Source organism: Diaphorina citri, unplaced genomic scaffold, assembly GCF_000475195.1.
Source record: "Diaphorina citri unplaced genomic scaffold, Diaci psyllid genome assembly version 1.1 scaffold780, whole genome shotgun sequence".
Lineage (NCBI taxonomy): Eukaryota > Metazoa > Arthropoda > Insecta > Hemiptera > Psyllidae > Diaphorina > Diaphorina citri.
This window is the reverse complement of record NW_007378213.1, coordinates 79,500-94,093: the sequence shown is the minus strand read 5'-3', so window position 1 is coordinate 94,093 and position 14,594 is coordinate 79,500. Positions and strand designations below refer to the sequence as shown.

At 38.6% G+C, this 14,594-nt stretch overlaps 2 protein-coding genes across 2 annotated transcripts in view; one reads left to right on the top strand and one right to left on the bottom strand.

The window, feature by feature from the left end:
- LOC103512009 overlaps window positions 1–13,533 on the bottom strand; it is a 36,389-nt gene extending 22,856 nt beyond the window's left edge. The window contains exons 1-5 of the mRNA XM_026825607.1: window positions 13,390–13,533; window positions 12,486–12,564; window positions 11,365–11,575; window positions 10,240–10,417; window positions 8,591–8,814 (exon numbers count right to left, since the gene is read on the bottom strand). Of these exons, the coding sequence (XP_026681408.1) occupies window positions 8,591–8,814; window positions 10,240–10,417; window positions 11,365–11,575; window positions 12,486–12,564; window positions 13,390–13,404 (707 nt within the window). The 5' untranslated portion in view covers window positions 13,405–13,533. The remainder of the gene's footprint in view (window positions 1–8,590; window positions 8,815–10,239; window positions 10,418–11,364; window positions 11,576–12,485; window positions 12,565–13,389) is intronic.
- Window positions 13,534–14,440: 907 nt separating this feature from the next.
- The window catches only part of LOC103512008, a 7,311-nt gene continuing 7,157 nt past the window's right edge, over window positions 14,441–14,594 (top strand). Inside the window, exon 1 of the mRNA XM_026825604.1 lies at window positions 14,441–14,584. Coding sequence (XP_026681405.1) covers window positions 14,468–14,584 — 117 coding nt within the window. The 5' untranslated portion in view covers window positions 14,441–14,467. The remainder of the gene's footprint in view (window positions 14,585–14,594) is intronic.

Below are 14,594 nucleotides of genomic sequence, written 5' to 3'. Positions count from 1 at the left end.
CTGTAATCAAAAAAGAAGGCAAAGTTTGGAAATTAGAAACTCAGAAATAGGCGGATTTCTATTTTTTTAACTTAGGTAATGAAACGTACACATAAAGCTTAGGTGTAGGAGCAAACAGCCTTAAAAGTCGGGTTAAGCTTACACGATTCTAAATAGAGACAGCCTTTAATGATCTTTTAATTAATTAGCCAATTAACAGGTTGGTATCAAAAGACACAAAAAGAAATGACTATAGAAAAAAGAAAGGTGATATATCACATCTCTATGATCAGAACTTAGCACACATTCTTAAACCCATATATATGAAGTTCAGAAGTATAGTTGTTATATATTATATAGCCACATATTAGCCACACACATAACTTTCAAGTGGAATCAACCTGAAGGATGAAAAATATAAAAATACGGAGAGATAGGGATCTTCAAATTGTTGAAGAAATCTTGTCAAACCCGTTTCCCATTCGGGTCCAAGTTCCATAGACTTTATACAGGGTGACCCAGTTATTGTGTACCCTCTCCCCCTTATCTTTCTGAACAGCAAGTTGTAAATACTAGAAAACCATCTTAAACTCACAATCGACCAATCAGCTAGAAGTTCCATAGACTTTATACAGGGTGAACCAGTTATTGTGTACCCTCTCCCCCTTATCGTTCTGAACAGCAAGTTGTATAAATACTAGAAAACCATCTTAAACTCACAATCGACCAATCAGCTAGAAGTTCCATAGACTTTATACAGGGTGAACCAGTTATTGTGTACCCTCTCCCCCTTATCGTTCTGAACAGCAAGTTGTATAAATACTAGAAAACCATCTTAAACTCACAATCGACCAATCAGCTAGAAGTTCCATAGACTTTATACAGGGTGAACCAGTTATTGTGTACCCTCTCCCCCTTATCGTTCTGAACAGCAAGTTGTATAAATACTAGAAAACCATCTTAAACTCACAATCGACCAATCAGCTAGAAGTTCCATAGACTTTATACAGGGTGAACCAGTTATTGTGTACCCTCTCCCCCTTATCGTTCTGAACAGCAAGTTGTATAAATACTAGAAAACCATCTTAAACTCACAATCGACCAATCAGCTAGAAGTTCCATAGACTTTATACAGGGTGAACCAGTTATTGTGTACCCTCTCCCCCTTATCGTTCTGAACAGCAAGTTGTATAAATACTAGAAAACCATCTTAAACTCACAATCGACCAATCAGCTAGAAGTTCCATAGACTTTATACAGGGTGAACCAGTTATTGTGTACCCTCTCCCCCTTATCGTTCTGAACAGCAAGTTGTATAAATACTAGAAAACCATCTTAAACTCACAATCGACCAATCAGCTAGAAGTTCCATAGACTTTATACAGGGTGAACCAGTTATTGTGTACCCTCTCCCCCTTATCGTTCTGAACAGCAAGTTGTATAAATACTAGAAAACCATCTTAAACTCACAATCGACCAATCAGCTAGAAGTTCCATAGACTTTATACAGGGTGAACCAGTTATTGTGTACCCTCTCCCCCTTATCGTTCTGAACAGCAAGTTGTATAAATACTAGAAAACCATCTTAAACTCACAATCGACCAATCAGCTAGAAGTTCCATAGACTTTATACAGGGTGAACCAGTTATTGTGTACCCTCTCCCCCTTATCGTTCTGAACAGCAAGTTGTATAAATACTAGAAAACCATCTTAAACTCACAATCGACCAATCAGCTAGAAGTTCCATAGACTTTATACAGGGTGAACCAGTTATTGTGTACCCTCTCCCCCTTATCGTTCTGAACAGCAAGTTGTATAAATACTAGAAAACCATCTTAAACTCACAATCGACCAATCAGCTAGAAGTTCCATAGACTTTATACAGGGTGAACCAGTTATTGTGTACCCTCTCCCCCTTATCGTTCTGAACAGCAAGTTGTATAAATACTAGAAAACCATCTTAAACTCACAATCGACCAATCAGCTAGAAGTTCCATAGACTTTATACAGGGTGAACCAGTTATTGTGTACCCTCTCCCCCTTATCGTTCTGAACAGCAAGTTGTATAAATACTAGAAAACCATCTTAAACTCAATAATAATAATAATAATAATAATAATAATAATAATAATGATGATGATAATAAAATAAAAATAAAGAGAACAACTATGTATGTACATAAAAACAACGCCACCTGTAAGGATTTTACCACCCTCTGGTTCAATCCCTCCAATGTCACCTCCTGACAAGTACACAAAGAAGACATTTTGATTTTTGACATGTTGTAGAAGAAAGTGAATATCCTTAAGTGAATATCCCTAGAAGAGTCTCACATAAAAGGTCCAAGGGAGTGATAGAACCAATTTCCAACAAAATTGCTTTTCAGTTATCTAGGTATCAAGATTTTTGACACTTCTATTCAGATTTCTGATTAGAATCTCGCTGTCAACTCTGATTTTGACTTGGGGGATGTTTATATAAAAGCAGTTATGCAGTAACGTTCTAACGTTAAACCTATTAAACAACAATTTTACATCCCAATCCTGCTGGGATATTCAGGGACCCCAATTATAGTTATATTGGAAAACTAGCTAACTAGCTGCCCAATTTAGAGTATCCACAACCCCCTAGCCCAAAATTGAACAATAAGGGCCCCAAGGCGAAACCTTGTCGGGCCCCGAAAAAGTATTTACTCCACTGGCAACCACCCTGTATATTGTTTGTTTTAATAAGTATCTCTTTTTACAGTGTGCCTGGGAATTTAATTCTTAATTACATTAATACCTTATACCTATCAGCTGTGTATATTACCTACTATCTAATATCTGCCTTATTATTAACATTTATTAGATTTTGTTTCATTAAATAGTTGAATATATATACAGGGCTGTCCACAGAGGGGGTTGTTCGGCCCCGTGTGCCCCACCCCTAAGGTCCTCAACGGGTCGGAAACCAGCAGATCCTAATTCAGGTAAAACTAACCTGGTATTTTCTGTAAAAATGCCTAGTTTGGAGGGTAGTACATCTAACTTCTAAGCTCTAGGTCGCGGGTTCGATTGCCGCCCGGGGCGGATTCTATCCTAAAGAGATAAATATTCTTCTCGGAGCGGCTGGCTTTCTCCTATTCTATCTCTCTTCTCTTTTTGCTTTCGGGACGAAAAGACCTTAGCAGTTACAGTTCCCTCTACCAAAACCTCTTTAAAAAATGTTACGAGGAGGAGCACCATTGTGGAATCAGCCCCAGAGCCTGGTTAGGCTGAGAAATCCCCTGGACATACAATATATTGTTCATAAGATCTATTAATTGTATACCTAGATATTCTCTTATAGTTTTCTAAACAAACTAAAGCCTGATTTACATAATAAGCTCCGGAACTTGTGCAGATATACGTACAACTTGTAAGCATATGCGAGGAATGCTTAAAATAAAATGCAGTGGGAAGGTTATACCTCAGACCTGTAAATGGTAAAATGTGGGATTCCAAAGAATATAATAGTCCAGGCTGTAAAGTTCACAGGTAAAAGGTCACAGGACGCGAGTTATAAAACCCGGCGAAGTTATGGAAATAAGAACATTGAGTTCACAGAGAGTAAACAAAGTTATGATTCAGTTTTCATTTTTTTTTCCCGAGGGTATCTACTGAAGAAATAGCCTAAAGAAAAGAAAGAAGAAAGCAGGAGAAAAGCTAAGAATACCTATTTTGAACAGAAGATTAAATAGTGCAGAACAGAACAGCAACAGAACAGAAGGAGCTGTTCAAAATCTCTCACGACTTACCAAAAAGTACAAAAGATTCCATCCTGAAAAGCTTGGATCAAATGGCGTTTTTCAAGCAAGATTATTTCCGTTTTTCAAGCAAGATTATTGAACAAAGTATAATAATAGTCACAGGTTCATGCAATGAAAGAAATTGAACTAAAAACTTATAAGATTCCCACGTATCTCTTTTTACAGTGTGCCTGGGAATTTAATTCTTAATTACATTAATACCTTATACCTATCAGCTGTGTATATTACCTACTATCTGATATCTGCCTTATTATTAACATTTATTAGATTTTGTTTCATTAAATAGTTGAAGATATACAGGGCTGTCCACAGGACAGGGTGAACCAGTTATTGTGTACCCTCTCCCCCTTATCGTTCTGAACAGCAAGTTGTATAAATACTAGAAAACCATCTTAAACTCAAAAATCGACCAATCAGCTAGGAGATACAAGATTTCAAAGAAACCCAATAAATAATTGCCGGCAACCATAGCACGTTGAAGACAACAGTTCCCGGTGGATCACTGAAGTTAAGCAACGTTGAGCGTGGTTGGTATCCAGATGGATGAACATCTGGGTAATCGCGTGCTACTGACTTTACACACTCCCTCTCAGACTGGGTGAGATTTAATGTGAGGAGGCGGATAGCTTGTTGTCAAATAGAGGGTATATAAAAGAGCCAGCCGTTCCGAGAACGAACATTATCCCATCAGGATAAAATCCGCCCCGGGCGGGAATCGAACCCGCGGCCTAGCGCTTACAATCTCTGTCTAACCTCGTGGAAAAAAAACACCAGAGAAACAAAACGGCTTTTAACTCGCATCGTATACCGCGAAAGTATGTGTACAATCCGCCCCGGGTGAGAATCAAATCCACCACAATCTCAATGCTCAATCACACATTGGCGACTGGGCGAATACAAAAGCCACTAAACACTCAAAGTAGGTAAAAAACCAATAATCCCAGGATGCATGCGTGGATCCCAAATCCCAATAGAACCATTATGGTTTTGACATATGAACGCCCCAATAGTAACGCCCCGTGGGCGATTACCCCGGCCCCAAATTGGGCTGATGAGTTCTTTGTCTGATTTACAAGCTGTAATTATTATATGATTTAAAACTTGGGAAACAAAATGCATGTGCGTGTGCAGGTACTTTATTAGGATCTTCAAAGTACTATACTACAAAGGTTGGTACTATCTCTGAAAAATTGACCACTCCTCCAATAGAAATAAAAACTGAATGGAATGGTGCAATGGTAAGTTTCTCGAAAGGAAAATAACCTAAAATTGACTTTTTTTTGAGCGTAGAGTTAAAAGTCAGGAATAGGGGAGTCCATAATCGTTCAGGGCTCTGATCAGTCTGGCCTTCAAATAATTCCGTCAAGTCAATCGAAAAACTTTTTAGGGAAAGTCTAGTTAGCTTAGAGGGTAGAGCGTCTGCGGATTTTATCCTAGACAGATAGGGTTCGTTCTCGGAACAGCTGGCTTTTTCTTTTCACCTATCCTATCTTCCTTCTCTCTTCGGTTTCGGGACAATAAGACTCTATGAAACCTCTAGGAAATAAACTTTTGTAGGGATAGCACCAAACTTAATAATCTCTGCACTCTCTTGGATTTCAAAAGCACATTCTGAAACAACTTAATTTGGAATCTTTGAGAAGGGTCCTTAATCTATCTGATGATTCTGATGTAACATGTTAACCGTTAACAACCTGTTGGGATAAGGAGGTAAGTAAGTAATTTGGATGATAGTTGCCTAGATGATCATAACAATTATCGTTCTATTGATTAGATTTTTTTTGTAGAGTTTTGATAGAGCGATAACTATGAACAACTAAGGTTTTATCGTCCCGAAATCGAAGAGAGAAGAAGAACAGGATCGGAGAAAGACAGCCGTTCCGAGAACGAATCCTATCTGTTAAGGATAAGTATGTACATCTAAGGCGGGACTCGAACCCGTGACTTGGCGCTTACAAGGCAGGCGTGCTACCAACCAAGCTAGCTAGGCTAATAATAATGAATTGAATACAGTAAAGCCTTAAATACTTCTACATCTTTCCGATCCTTTGAAGTTATAACATTCAAGCCAGGCTGTAAAGTTCACAGGTAAAAGGTCACAGGACGCGAGTTATAAAACCCGGCGAAGTTATGGGAAATAAGAACATTGAGTTCACAGAGAGTAAACAAAGTTATGATTCAGTTTTCATTTTTTTTCCGAAGAAATAGCCTAAAGAAAAGGAAGAAAAAAGCAGGAGAAAAGCTAAGAATACCTATTTTGAACAGAAGATTGAATAGTGCAGAACAGAACAGCAACAGAACAGAAGGAGCTGTTCGAAATCTCTCACGACTTACCAAAAAGTACAAAAGATTCCATCCTGAAAAGCTTGGATCAAATGGCAGAATATTTCCGTTTTTCAAGCAAGATTATTGAACAAAGTATAATAATAGTCAGGTTCATGTAATGAAAGAAATTGAACTATAAACTAAAAGATTCCCATTTTAGTTTTTAAAAGAGATCAGATAAATTTGAGTACCTAAACTATCAGGATTAGAATAATCTTGAATCAAGATTAGAATACCAAGATTAGGTAGAATAGGTACCAACATTTGCAAGTTTACGTTAGAGCTTAGAGCATACTGAGCAAGGCTTTAGCAAAACAACAAACTGTAATAAAAATAATTAAACAATACTGAGTTTTTCTTTTTGAACGTATAAATACATTAATAAGACCGCGACAATATCTACCTATTCGTACACGAAAACTCTTTCTTAGCTAGGTACTAACTTCGTCAAACTAATCCCTCAAAACTCACAGCCCCAAACAAGCGAAGTTTCTTGGCATTTTCCGGGAAATCCGTACGCAAATTTTACTTTTTTATATTATTATTATTATTTTATTAGAGGATTCTATAGATCAAAATAAAATGGCGGCGCGAAAAAATATTGGACGTGACTCAAGTCACGAATCAAACTGAGGTAGAACGCACTTATGGCACTATTACTATTATTTATAACTAATACTACTACTATTACCTATTTATAACTATTACTATTATCAGCACTATTACTATAAACTGGAAATGTCCTGTCCAATGAGATGTAATCTGATTACACAGTTTAGCTGTTACGCATCCCTTTCAGTACTGTTCGAAGTCGCCAAAGTTGTGTCCCAAAATACCCCAGTTACTGTACATGTCAATCAGCTCATAAAAAAGTAAGAATAATAATGCATGTAGAAGTAAAGCCACCAAAGGTAAGTCCCAAGATAAATAAGTCTTCAACACTTCCAAAATTGGCACATAATGCACATATGATTCAATGAATGTTAATGATTGAGACTCCTTCAAGGTTGAAGGCTTGAAGTAGAAAGATGTTAAATGTGTCATCTCCACCAATTTTCCCCGATTATCCTCTTTTATTGGTGGAGATGTCAGATTTCCCAAACCTTCTTTTTTCAAATTCAAATAAAAATCATCAGTGGAAACAGCACGTTGAATCCTTACAGATAAGTGAAATTAAGCAACGTTGACCGTGGTTAGTACCTGTATGGGTGACCATCTGGGGAATCCGCGTGCTGCTGGGTTCCCGGCTCCACTCATGTTGGGTGAGGTTAAATTGAGGAGGCGGGTAGCTTGTCGTCGAATGGTGAGTAAAACCCCCGTTATGAGAACCCCCCTATACCTAGCCCAAATAATAATCTGACGGGTTTGTTTTGTCTGGTAGATTCGTATAAGCTCAGCCCTCTCGGTTGAGGAAAGAACTGAAAGGGAAACTCCTGGTTTTGAATAACACACGGAAGAAACCTTATAACTCAGGAAGGAAATAGAGAATGACCCTCTCCTCTACCTTCTAACTCCCCATCTTCTACCTAACTCCCTTGAGTATCATCCACGCATAAACTTTAGACAGGGAGAATATCTGACTACTTATATATTGATGAGTTAACTTTTAGGGGATAGGTAGGTGAATGAAATTACACCCAGGTACTTTTGACGTAGGGCTGAAAAAGTAGTTTATCCTAAGATGTAGGCACTCGTATCGATAAAGAGAAAAAACTAGGTGATTTTGACATCTCCACTAATCACGAACTCCCTTATCCCCTTGTTGGTGGAGATGTCAAATTCACTTTCTTAATGGAAATATGGAAAAATAGATCCTAATTAGCTAATTACTAGGATATGTGATGAACCTAAGGTCACAAGTCACAAAGGATACAGACAAAGGCCCCAGTGTATCCTTTTGGGGCCTCAACTTCTATTATTCTTGAACAAAAGTGTTCTCACCAAAGCCGCCTGAAATTAACAGGTAGTAGACCAGCCTGAAATTAACAGGTAGAAGACCAGCCTGAAATTAACAGGTAGTAGACCAGCCTGAAATTTCCCTTGCTAAAGAGCAATGGTTGAGTGCGAAGGTCATCCACTCGTCAATTTTTTGTAGCCTAAACCAAATGTCAACTAAAAGCAATCACCCTAGCTAGGGCTGACCGAGAGGCTGACGAAAAGCGCCGACCCTGTCTGAACACGGGAAAAGGCGAGGAAGAAGAAAAGAAGAAGACAGTTGCCCACTTTGAAATCACTAGTATGTACTATTTTGGTTTTTATCCTCTATTGTAAAATGGCATTTGCCATTTTCCAAGTCGAGGTTGGGCCGAGCAAGCCAAGCCGAGGTTAAGCAAGGTTTTTATTTGTAATTTGTGAATTTATTTTGTACCAAATACATAAGTGACTTTGTTTAGACTGTGGGAGTAAAGGGACTTTTCAGTCTCATTTCGGCAGTGTAAACAGGGTATATTCTATTCTATTCTATCTACATACTTTTTTACGGATATCAATACTTACGAGGTTTCGTCTATCTCATAGAAAATATACAGGAGAAAAGCGCCCAACAGAAGGAGTATTATAGATGGAAGTACCACCACATAGGCAAGTTCCAGCCAATAGTTCTTGTTGGGTACTTCGTGTCTGTATAGACCGGATTGCCACTTGCTATAGGTAACATCTAGGTGAGATGCTTTCTGCTTGTTGATTTTATCACTCTCCTCCGCTAATATTCGCTTCTTGTTCTGAAAATCAAAATACAAAATTCATTACCTCGACAGTATCAGAGACCTTAACGTGAAGAAGGCATTGCCCAAGGTAGAATGATGTCCGTAGTAATGAATAATGATGTCAGTATTGTCAGTGTACTTGATGGAAAATCAGACGATATACCTCGTATAATATCTTGTTCTAAAGTTCAGAGCCTTGTCCTATCATAGCCCCTAGCTTTCTTCTCAGATATTCCTATCTTTTGTATTTTCTCCTTTCTCGTAATTGTTGCTAGGATGAAGAAATTAGACATTATTATTCCGATTCTCAACTCCAGAGCTACGAATGTTTTTGTTTTCCCTAGAATAGTTACATTCATTATTAGATTTTCTAATGCTTCCAGTGAACTTCAAGCGAAGTACATACGCCATAAACATCATACCTAAACATAATGTTCGAAGCTTGGTTATCTATTATGCAAAAATTTCTGTGAGATATAATTTCATATAAAAAACGTTATTTTCTATTTGAAAGATGAATTATTACCCATTAAGGATTTTCCATAGATTTTAATGTTTTTTTATTACTGTTTTCTAACTCATACGGTGTAGTTCAAAAGTTGGGAAATTGGGGAATAAAAGAAATGTACAGGGAGAAGAATCAAACTCGCTAAAACGATCTCAGGCAGAAAAAGGTCAAATAAATAGTCATTGGAAGAGTTAGCAAGCAGTTGAGTATGACGATTAGACAGTTCAGTTCATATTCCCAATCCAAACATGTAAACAAGCATGCTAACTTTGTCAATCTTCTACTTAGTTTTCTTATTTCTTCAATTAATTGCCGTTCTAATGAAAAAGTTCAAAGAGTTGTGACGTCAGATTTCACGTCGAACTGCGCAGAAACGCTTGCGCACAAACAAAGGAAGCGGGAGTCATGAATTATGACGTCATTGCCTACGGGAGCGTATGCCGTGACGTCAAACTTCACGATTTAACGGTATTTTTTAAATCGATTTATCTCGGTATCTAGAAGCCGTAGAAGAAAAAGAAAAATTCCGTTGGTGCTCATTTTTCCTGTTCTATGACTTTGAAACATCACCTAAGTAAGCGCAACTGATCTATTAGAACAAAAAGTTAAAAATAAAAAAACACACAAGGGAAAATCTAAAATTCCAACAGTCGTAGTTTCATTAATTTACAATAACAAACAGCAATACAGTTACTAAAATTGAATTACACCACATGGTAGTAATTTAAAACAAATTTAGAAAAAGACACACATAAGGGAATAAATTAATTCAAACACTCGGCTTTTGTTTTTACTACAAATTAGTTTTAGCTTGGTTAGATTCACAGCAGGTTTTTTTTTCTTCTTCTTCTTATTATTATTATTATTGATGATAGTTATTTACAGAGGGAATCACAACAGGTTTAGTTCAATCACACTTCTCCCGGTTTTACCATAAGTCTAAACGAGCACCAATCCACAATGAAGTTCCATTCGCGGAAATGTCGATCCACAGTGGTCCTCTTAAACTCCCTCGGACACTGGGTTAGTTTACGTAGAGGTTTAGTTTCGTCTTCCAAGCGGAGTAGAACGGAGGTGAAATTCTCGTTGCTTCCCAACCATATGACCACGCTAGAATCACATGGGTACGTTGATCGAAGGAAGTGAGTTTAGAAGTTCAACACAGTGTTTTAGCCTAAGTAGGCACAGCTCTAGCCCGGTTGGCCGCGTTTTCGTGCCCTGTCCTCCAGGCTCAATCTCAAGACTGGCCGTCGCGTCACCCTCTCCCTCTTTTGGCGTTGGCCTGGTAACACCTGTATTAAACTATAGGAAATTCCTCATTTTGAATAGGGGAAATCGTTTCCGAAGGGAAAATACACCGTACAACTCGGCGATTATGAGAAAACTCAACATGCAGGGTGATTTTTTATTTCATTTTTTTATTTAAAGAGCCACCTTTAATATCTTAAGTACCGATTGGAATTTGGTAAAATGCAAAAACACCTACTTTTATTCTGGTGGCTCCTTTTTAAAAAATCATCCTGAAGCCCGTAAAGGAAATTTACTGATGTACTGGGTGAACTTTTCCTCCTTATTGTACCTTAAGGAGCCCCTTACACACTTTATTCTTGTTCTACACTCTTTTAGTGTACACAGTTTATTTCTGAGTTCTACACTCTTTTAGTGTACACACTTTATTTCTGAGTTCTACACTCTTTTAGTGTACACACTTTATTTCTGAGTTCTATACTCTTTTAGTGTACACACTTTATTTCTGAGTTCTACACTCTTTTAGTGTAGAGTTCTATTCTATTCACTGAGCCCCGTACACACTTTATTTCTGAGTTCTACACTTTATTCTTGTTCTACACTCTTTTAGTGTAGAGTTCTATTCTATTCACTGAGCCCCGTACACACTTTATTTCTGAGTTCTACACTTTATTTCTGAGTTCTACACTCTTTTAGTGTAGAGTTCTATTCTATTCACTGAGCCCCGTACACACTTTATTTTTGAGTTCTACACTTTATTCTTGTTCTACACTCTTTTAGTGTAGAGTTCTATTCACTAGTTTCCTTACCCCACCGGGGTCTCAGGATCCAAAGGCAATCGTTCGCCCATCTGTGTGGCGGATTTGATAAACGTCGTTCTCAGATCATTGCGACTTTCGTTCCAGATTTGATTGCGAAATATCTCCTCCAGTTCTTTGAGTCGCGTACCATTCCGATCCAACATATCATCTACATTGACGTTGCTCACTTTGATCTGAACCGCGTTCTCTATAGGAGGCACTGGGAAGCGAAAAACATAACAATATAACTATTTTTATTTAGACACCAACCAAGCGAAAAAAACATAACAATATAACTATTTTTATTTAGACACCAACCTCAGTGGTGCAGTGGTTAACGCGTTGGAATTTGGGTCTGGAGGTTGGTGGTTCGAGTCCAAGCCAAGTCATAAAATTTATCTAGGTGTAACACTTAGGGAACAATATTTGTGACAAGCATTTAAGTATGCTTAACACAATAAAAAATCCCTTTAAAAAATCTTTTTAATTATTTTCAGACCTCCTAGTTCGTTTGGTGACCTGGTGAGTAGTGCGTCTGCCTCGTAGGTTCGATTCTCGCCCAGGCGAACTTTATCTTGAACAGATAAGGTTCGTTCTCGGGGAGATCTGTTGGTAAGCAAAGTGAAAAAGAAGAGATAAAACCTGATATGACCTTAGCCGCTGAGAGGGTTGTCTTTCACTTGATTACCTCTTTGGTTAGGGGGACAGGAAAGTATTAACTGACTTACCATGTGAATCATTAACAAATATCTCATACAGAATTCTCTTGGACGAATAGTCTAACCTGCTTAGGGCGTCTATTTCCAGCTAAAAACAACAACAAGAAGAAAAAAAAGAGCATTTTAAGAACATGAGTGTTGGCTGAGTTCAATAGGATAGAACAATAATGGTTATGTATGTACATGTGTGTTGGCTGAGTAGAGCTATGTGCAGATTTTCTCAGAAAAGCAGATAAGGTTCGTTCTCGGGGAGATCTGTTGGTAAGCAAAGTGAAAAAGAAGAGATAAAACCTGATATGACCTTAGCCGCTGAAAGGGCTGTCTTTCACTTGATTACCTCTTTGGTTAGGGAGGACAGGAAAGTATTAACTTACCATGTGAATCATTAACAAATATCTCATACAGACTTACCATGTGAATCATTAACAAATATCTCATACAGAATTCTCTTGGACGAATAGTCTAACCTGCTTAGGGCGTCTATTTCCAGCTAAAAACAAGAAAAAAAAGAGCATTTTAAGAACACGAGTGTTGGCTGAGTCCAATAGGATAGAACAATAATGGTTATGTATGTACATGTGCAATCATTAACAAATATCTCATACAGAATTCTCTTGGACGAATAGTCTAACCTGCTTAGGGCGTCTATTTCCAGCTAAAAACAAGAAAATAAAAAGAGCATTTTAAGAACATGAGTGTTGGCTGAGTCCAATAGGATAGAACAATAATGGTTATGTATGTACATGTGTGTTGGCTGAGTAGAGCTATGTGCAGATTTTCTCAGAAAAGCAAAGCTTTGAACACACTACAGGTTTTTGGATTAAATTATCGTCAAAGTTTTTGATGTGCTTTATCAATGAGCACACTCTCCCCTTTCCTTTAGTTTCAAAAACTTAGCCAGCCTAGTTAGCTTGGTTGGTAGTGCGTCTGCCTTGTAAGTGCTAGGCCGTGGGTTCGATTCCCGCCCAGGGCGGACTGATGGGATAATGTTTGTTCTTGGAACGGCTTTCTCCTATCCTGTCTTCCTTCTCTCTTTGATTTTGGGATGCACACTCTCCCCTTTCCTTTAGTTTCAAAAACTTAGCCAGCCTAGTTAGCTTGGTTGGTAGTGCGTCTGCCTTGTAAGTGCTAGGCCTTGGGTTTGATTCCCACCCGGGGCAGATTTTATACTGATGGGATAATGTTTGTTCTTGGATCGGCTTTCTCCTATCCTGTCTTCCTTCTCTCTTTGATTTTGGGATGATAAGACCTTAGCAGTTACAGTTCCCTCTGTCAAACCTCTTAAAAAAAAAGTTTCAAAAACAAAACATCTTACCGTAATTTTAGTCATATTTGCAGGCGGCACTCCATAGATGAAGCCCTGGTCATATGCTCTACTGTCCAAATAAGATATCCAACCAGGCAAATCTGGAGCACTGAGGAGTGATGGTCGAAACAGATACTCGTCATTATCCTCTGAAGTGAAACACTGTAGATCTATTGTGACCAGTATTTTTTCCCCTACCCGAGCTGCTATCCCCCGGCCTTGATGGAACCTAGAAGTACCCTCATCACTAGTATATTTCACTCCCCAAGAGAGTATGCAATTAACACTGCGACCTCTGTAGATCTATTGTGACCAGTATTTTTTCCCCTACCCGAGCTACTATCCCCCAGCCTTGATGGAACCTAGAAGTACCCTCATCACTATAGTATATTTCAACCTCCTCAGTTTCTCTGAAATTCACCTGTAGCACCTCTAAAGAGTCTGCACACTCAGGTTTATTCCCAAGAAAGATGTGAGTTTATATACTATCCCATTAAGAGGATACCAAGAGGTGCCATCTGGGCCAGAGAGCTAGCTCAGGTCCTGAACTGAAGGGGTCTAATGAGGGGTTTGATAGGTCTGCTATCCTAGGGCCTTGATGGAACCTAGACGTACCCTCACTGGTATATTTCACCCTCCTCAGTTCCTCCAAAATTCACCTGTAGCACCTCTAAAGAGTCTGCACACTCAGGTTTATTCCAGAGAAAGCTGTGAGTTCATATACTATCCCATTAAGAGGATACCAAAAGGTGTCATCTAAGCCAGAGAGCTAGCTCAAGGCCCCCGAATCGTAGGGGTCTGATGAGGGATATTCAGGTACATAATCATGTCGTTGTACCCTACTTCCTGAGACAGACTTGACCGTAGTCCCATTCAGGTACCCTCAAGAGCCACTGTTACTGTCTGTGGCTTGACAGGGCTGCTTTTTTCTCAGTTTTACGTCCTCCAGCGAGACGAAGAGGGAAAAGAATGGTCAAAAAATTTCTGCCCTTGCTGAAATTTGAACCCAGCACTTCTGGGTTGAGACTCCACTTGGCCACTGAGATGTACTACTATATTCTCTGTTTTATTACTTCCCCAGGACTTGATGCAAGTGTGTACGGACTACATGTGCAATCACATCGCTTCCTCTGAAAACTATGTGGTCTCTTGGTATCAATACACACTCGGCCTCGGACACTTGGCACACAATTTAGTAGCACAAGTAAGTACTA